The sequence below is a fragment of the Hyperolius riggenbachi genome, chromosome 11, assembly GCF_040937935.1.
Source record: "Hyperolius riggenbachi isolate aHypRig1 chromosome 11, aHypRig1.pri, whole genome shotgun sequence".
Taxonomy (NCBI): domain Eukaryota; kingdom Metazoa; phylum Chordata; class Amphibia; order Anura; family Hyperoliidae; genus Hyperolius; species Hyperolius riggenbachi.
Genome location: NC_090656.1, coordinates 100,174,990 through 100,182,542, shown reverse-complemented (window position 1 = coordinate 100,182,542; position 7,553 = coordinate 100,174,990). Strand labels below are relative to the sequence as shown.

Here is a 7,553-nt window from a genome sequence, read left to right as displayed (position 1 = left end):
GCTTTGGGTGGTACATCCTCTGTTGCGTTTTCTTGATGATGGTGACAGTGGAGCTGGGAAAAAAGGGCGCAGGCAGCTAGTGGACAAAAAGGGCGCCGCCATTCACTCCCATAATAAATAACGTTTAATGGGCGCCGAGCAGGAAAAAAGGGCGCCGGAGCTAAATAAAGTTTACAAACGGCGCCCGGAGCTAAATAAAGTTTACAAACGGCGCCCGGAGCTGTTTAATGATTTATAACTGAGCTTGTGTTAATTTAGGTTTATAAAATGCACCCGTGCCGAATAACGTTTATGAAAATACTAAATGTATTTATCTTATTTAAATAATTAAAACATTATTTAAAGTTTTATCCCTTACTGTTTTTAAAACATTATTCACAAAATAAAGCGATCAGTACGTAATGTAAATTGGAATATATTTTCTGCATCCATAATTAGTAAAACATTATTATCCACATAATAAAGGGGGGTCTTAGGTTTAGGCACCAACAGGGGGGTCTTAGGTTTAGGCACCACCAGGGGGTCTTAGGTTTAGGCACCAACAGGGGGGTCTTAGGTTTAGGCACTAACAGGGGGGTCTTAGGTTTAGGCACCACCAGGGGGGGTCTTAGGTTTAGGCACTAACAGGGGGGTCTTAGGTTTAGGCATCAACAGGGGGGTCTTAGGTTTAGGCACCACCAGGGGGGTCTTAGGTTTAGGCACCAACAGGGGGTCTTAGGTTTAGGCACCAACAGGGGGGTCTTAGGTTTAGGCACTAACATGGGGGTCTTAGGTTTAGGCACCAACAGGGGGGTCTTAGGTTTAGGCACCAACAGGGGGGTCTTAGGTTTAGGCACCAACAGGGGGGTCTTAGGTTTAGGCACTAACAGGGGGGTCTAGGGGTTAGGGGTAGATACAGGGAGGGTTTCTTAGGCACCAACAGGGGGGGGTCTTAGGTTTAGACACCAACAGGGGGGTCTTAGGTTTAGGCACCAACAGGGGGGTCTTAGGTTTAGGCACCAACAGGGGGGTCTAGGGGTTAGGGATAGGTACAGGGAGGGTTCTGTGTAAGAGTAGGCTTAGGTATAGTTTTAGTAAAATTTTAGTAATAATTACTAATGTTTTACAACACTTATTACGAACGTACTTATATTTATATCATCGTTATAAAGAATATTTTCAGATTTTATTATAAGAACAAACCATAAATGAAGGTTATTCACAATAATATACAATTATAACAATTAAACATATATTATTGTTTTTTTAATAAACGTAATTATAAGTTTAACTTTAGAAATAGGCAAGATTAACGTTTTCACAATTTCCGATTTTATAAACATTATTTAATGATTTATAATTTTGTTAAACTTTATTTGTAAACGAAATATAGCACACTATTTTTATAAACGCTATTAATGATTAATTATTATTTAGAGTTTACACCCCGCGCCCTTTTTGTCCAGGCGCCCTTTTTGTACGTACGCGGTGACAGTATTGTTATCTCATTTTAAGTTCTGGAGATTATTGGCCCAATAAATTTGAATCACTCTACTTGGGTCACTGTAGTTATATTTATGAATAGGGAGACGTGTGGGGGGAAGAGGGAGGGTTCTCCTAAAGTCTATTATCATCTCCATGTGGTTAAGTGCATTAGGTTCTAAATTGTTGCTGCTGCACCAGAAAGAAAGATGTCCCACTACATGCCTGTGTGCAGAGTTATCCCTATTTTGTATGAGACCCTCCACTGTTCTGTTATCTACAAACTTCAGAACCTTTACAGATGGATCTGTAAAGATGCAGTCATTGGTGTACAGTTAATAAAGCAGTGGGGAGAGCACACAGCCCTGGGGTGCTGCAGTGCTGACTGTCAAAGAGTCTGAGGTGTGCTTCCCTAGTCTAACCTGCTGTAATCTGTCGGTCAAGAAATTGGTTTTCCTACTGCGGATGGGTTCAGGTATGCTTAGTTGGGAGAGCTTGCTGTGTAACGGCGATGGTATTCTGGTGTTGAATGCAGAGCTGAAATCCAAAACAGAATTTTGCCATATGTTCCTAGGGAGTCATGCTTACAGCATCATCTGCAGACCTATTAGACATATGCAAATTGCAGAGAGTCCAGCAGGGGTCTGTGATGGATTTTAGATAAGCCATTGTCAGTTTTTCAAATGTTTTCATGATCAATGATGCAACGGCCTAATGATGATGATGGCCTAAAGTCATTTAGACAAGTAAGGAAGTTGGACTTTTTTAAGAACTGGGACAATGGTCGAGCATTTAAAACAGCCAGGGACCATTGAGAGTTCCAGAGAGTTATTGAAAATATCTGTGATCACTAAGGCTCACTGATCAGCACAGAATTTCAAGCATTTCAAAGACACAGAGACTGGACCAGCTGCCTTTCTAATGTTTTGTCCTTCATATTAATTTTACATCTCTCCACTACAGATAATGAGAAAAGAATAACACAAAAATTGCTGTATTACAGTACCACAAACTATGTACAAACACATTTCCTCACGGATAGGTTATTGAGTTGAGTGTAAGTGACAGGGCCTTGTTAGCATGCTGCAGGCAAAGTTTCTGTCTAGCACTCACAGAACGTGTTAAGAGTTGTCACGTTGTGCTGCTAATCAGTAGCTACTGTTGTTACTGTACAGTTTTTATTGCCAATTCCTTTTTTAGGCATGATCGTCATGTCAGCTGAGCGCACGCTACTGAGCTATTTTGTTTAAAACAAAAAATTGCACTGCTTGAGATTTCTACCCCTGCAACTTCATGAGGAAGATTTTAGCTAGGTGATACTCGTTAGGAATATAAATACATGTTGTATATTTCTTCTCCCAGCACATGACTGGAAAAAGGCTTTGGAATCCCATCTTGGAGTCTGGCTCCAGTAATGACTGATGTTTATTTATAGTCCCCACACACGTGCTTTCTTTGGTAACTTTTTTCACACTGCAGACGTAATACCTCGACGGGATCCAATTCTGTCGGTAGACTTTGTTGGTTTATTGCCTTCTTTTTTTTCACATTGGAAAGGGAAAAAAAATCTTAATGCAGCTTTAACAGATAAGACTGGCTGAAAGTATTCTTCTGCCTTTTTGGCTCCCTACAGTGACGAAATCGTGCTGTAATTTGAGAGCAGATACCTTCTGAAGCGTATCATTAGCCAAAAAAAAGAGGGGGGGGGTCTTAGCAACAGCAGCCCAGATGTTGAAATAGTATAGGAGCATGCTGCAGAGGAGAGCAATCTCTCACCACAGACACACTGCTACTCCCTCTGCTCCCAAAGAAGGCACTGGAGCTTGCTCTATTTAGGTATGAGCTCCTCTCTGTATCCTCACTGTCTCTCAAACAGACTGAAGGCAGACAATTTTTTTTTGTCTGGTCTGCAAACTGAGCAGGACTTGATTTGAGCAGATTGGCTGTCTCTAGTCTGCAGGACAATATTTCATTCAATATTTGCAAGTTGTGGAATGCAAAGGGTGGATCCATCTGCCAAGGGGAATATCCGTTTTCTCTGCATTCTTAGGAATTAATATTCTAGTGGATAACAGCACGCTGAGAATATACTGCACGCTTCTGCAAGGCAAGGGATTGCTCTGCATAATGACTATATTTCAGCTTCTATTGCTTGGAGTATTCTGCAACCTGTGCTGTGGTTACTATCATGGACCCCTGCAGCCAGAGATGTCCAATGGGACACTGCATCACTATTTTGTGCCGGATGGGGACTACGAAGAGAACGATGACCCGGAAAAGTGTCAGATGCTCTTCAAAGTGAACGATGAGAGGCAATGTACCTATTCAGATGGGCAATCCCTCACCCTAAAGGAAGAATTCATCATTGTCAAAAGGCAGATAGAAGATGCCGAGAGGGTGCTCGAAAGCATCAGCAAAAGCATCTCCTATGACCTGGATGGGGAGGAAAGCTACGGAAAGTACCTGGGAAGAGAGTCCACACAGATCAGCGAAGCCTTCTCTAGCTCAGACAACTCTTTGACAGAGCTGGAAGTAAAGTTTAAACAGAGCCAGGAAAACGAAAAGAACGAGATGAAGGGGTTAAACGATGACTTTGTAGATATGATGATCCACACAAGAGCTGTGCTCAAGGAAACCTTAGACGTCTCCCTGGGACTTCGGGATAAACATGAACTACTTTCTTTAACTATTCGGAGCCACGGCGCAAGGCTAAGCAGACTGAAGAATGAGTATTTGAAAGTCTGAAACCGTGAAAGATGCGGTTTCCTGCCTTTAATTTATGTAGATTCTAACCATCTTAAAGTATTTAAGAAAAAGCTATGACCAATGCTGTATGCATAGCAAATGCTCAGGAAGCTCTGAGTTATTCCACAGATATCCCTATGATCCTACATGACTTCAGAATGACTTCCTCTACCCAGAAGTGACACAGTGATTCTATTTTTTTTCCCTCGGTTGACCTGGCACTTAACTCTTTCAGCTTAGAGCAGTACTGCAGCGCAGTCCTGTGGAGGTCTGGAATGACAGAGGGGGTTAAAACACAATGACATCATTGATGCATACAGTAGTAAAGAATGCATTGTCACTCTCTGCACTGTTTTTAATATTTAAATGGATGAATTCTATGTCAACATTTTGGTTGATTTTTGAACGCTTACATTTTAATTGCTGGTGAAACCAGTGATCAGATTGGCTGCGTCCTTGCTAAAAGGCTCGTACAGTATTTAGGGAGGTAACTTATATGAAAGAAAAAAAATCTATTTTTCTACAGGCCAGAATTAGAGCAGGTTCTGTATTAATATAGGTACATTGTATACTGGTGGTGTATATTATTTATTATATCGGTATTGCTGCATCGATGTAAATGCATATGCTGTATATAAGAAGCCATCTATAATTGTGAAATATAGCTTATTTTATGTACATGGAATTTTTTTTAATCTATTGCTATTATGTTGCACAGAACAGTATTATGTATCATATTTTGTTTCTTAAATACATAACGAAATGCCTCCACGATATGCGATGTAAATCCTAATAAAAAACACCATCCATCAAACTGTAGATTATGCTATCCTATAAATAGCATCTTTTTTTTAACTATGGTGTCTTTATAATTGCAAAGGGTATACTTATAAGAGGTATGGTATACTTATAAGAGGTATATTAAGAAAGGTTAATTTAATACCCAGGCATTTTAGTCACATGCCAAAGGCAGCAAGGCTTGTTCCTTTTCATGTTATTGAATAGTTTTGGCAGTTTTTCTTTACTGTTTGACTTATTTATTTGGCAGAGAGTCAGTTTTGAGCGGTGCAAAATTAAACAAAAAGACCTCTACTGAAAGTACAGTAAGATACAGTATTGCCTGCTTAAAATAGAAATGGTTGACGTCATTACTTTAAGCAGAGCTAGAAAACAAGATAGTTATCCCCAGTTTAGGACAGTGAGCTATTTCTGTCATATTAACCAGTGAATCTGGATGCACAGTTGAATAAAATAAATAAGATTAATGTTGAAGAAAATGGCTGGGCTTTTTGTGTTGTGATGACAACGAGAGGGAGTTACTAGGAATCTGTTCCTGGTTGTTGCCATGTGCCACAATGTGTTGCTAATTGGGCATTACCAGCTAACACTGGTCAATGAGATGCAAATACGGTAATTCTGAGTTGCTGCAGGATTATGCAAATGCCAATTTAGTATGATAATTTACGCATCTTGAAAATTGACCAATCAGATTCCACATCAGCATGATTCGATTGGTCCATTTTCAAACTTCAAAAATTTGCATTCTAAATGTGCATAATCCTGCATCAACTTGTCATTATATGCATCTCATTGACCATCCCTACTCATTGGCAGTGATGATGGGGTAGTGTGAGCTGTGTCTACCAAGCAGGTGTTGTAGGCAGCAGTAATAACCCTTTCAGTGGCCCTAATGCTAGGACAATGTAGTGGGGTTATAAAGAGGATGCCATCAAGATACCAAAAGTACTGAAGGTGCCTGCAAGCTTTAAAGTGTTACATGGACCCTAATCAGATAAAGGACAGCAATGTGTATAGGAGATCATGTTCTAACATCCCAGAGCTCCTCTTTAAAGTGGTATCTGTGCTATTCACTAGTGGCTCTTGATTCATAGCTGGTCACCAGGACACAAGGAGCAATTTGCATGGCTCGGTCTATGGCTCTAAAATGAGGTTAAAAATCCATTGTTTCTTGAATCTGTGCTCGGATTTATCCAATGTTAAAGAAAAGTACTGAAGGCAAGAATTGTTCGCTTTGTACTGACCTCTGGGCTACTTCTGGGTCGGCAAAGTATGCCAGAAGTGTGGCCCAGCGGTGCGCGTCCTTAATTGCGCAGGCAGGAGCGCTCTGTGCATGTGCACAACGTCACGCAAAGAGCTCGCGGGCGCTTTAACAAGGATGTGCACTGCTGGGCAAGCCACTATGCACTACTGATGGACATTGCCAACCATGAAGTTGCTCCAAGAGCTCTACACAGTGAATGTTCACCAGCAAACAGTTTTTGAGTTCTCTCAATTTAAATTAGAATAAGAGATGATTAATGAAACGAAACGTTACTTCTCTTGTCTACTTTTTAGTATGTTTTCACTAGCTGGGTGCTGCAAAGAGGTTGTGCACATTAAAGAAAATACAGCCAGTAAAAAGCTCAGTATAAAATTCAACTGAAACAGGCCATTTTTTATTTCTCTAAGGGCATCATACACACATCCAATTTTGATTGGTCAATGATTGGCCAATTTTAACACTTTCATGTAGTATGAGAGCTTACCTACACAATCTGTTAAATGTATTCAATTGACCCTCATACTACATGGAAATGATAAAAATTGGCCAATCAAATAAGGATATATGTATGCCCCCTAAAGCTGGGAACACACTTGGGATTACTGTTGCCTGTTACTATGGAAGAGGGTGGAGGGATGATGAGTGGGAGGAGTAAGGAGGGGAACAATGGTGTCAAGAAGTGTTCATCAGAGGTGATTCGGGGGACTAGATCTTCTGCTGACACATCAGAAAGTGTTGGGGGCTGCCTTGCACACCCTCTAGATTCTCGGCAGTGGTGGTCTTTAACAGCCAAGTTTCATGTTAGCGTTTGTTCAAATCTTAAGTCTGTATGAATAATTCAGCTTCTTTCACCTCTTCTCAATCAGTTTAGAGCTCTATGGAAATTTCTCCTGATCTGCATATAGTGAAGTTTCCTCTGTTTGGGAGTCAGTAACAGGGGCGCCTCTAGGCATAGGCAGTAGAGGCCATTGCCTGGAGTGCCATTGGTCCTGGGGGGCGCCATGTTGCAGAATTAAGCCCCACCCCCAAATTAAGCCACACCCCTGTGGCTGTTCTATTACTTGCTCCTGCTGAATCTACTTGGCGTAAGTTGCAGGCAGCTGACACCTCTGTGCCTTGTGCAACCTTCTTTCCTCCTTTGTTCCATCTTGGCCTCCTTCTGTGCCCTTTGTGCCTCCTTATGTCCCCTTTGCCTTTATTTGTCCCCTTGTGCTACCTCTGCCACCCTGTTCCTCCTTTAGTCCCACTCTGCCTCCTTCTGTCCTCCTGTGCCTCCTTCTGTTTC

General features: G+C 41.3%; 1 protein-coding gene across 1 annotated transcript; it reads left to right on the top strand.

Annotated features, from left to right (window-relative positions):
• Positions 1-3,192: 3,192 nt before the first annotated feature.
• FIBIN (fin bud initiation factor homolog) lies at positions 3,193-5,460 on the top strand. The gene has a single exon (XM_068261805.1). It carries the CDS (start codon positions 3,589-3,591, stop codon positions 4,204-4,206), a length of 618 nt encoding a protein of 205 aa, XP_068117906.1. The 5' UTR covers positions 3,193-3,588; the 3' UTR covers positions 4,207-5,460.
• The last annotated feature ends 2,093 nt before the right edge of the window (positions 5,461-7,553 follow it).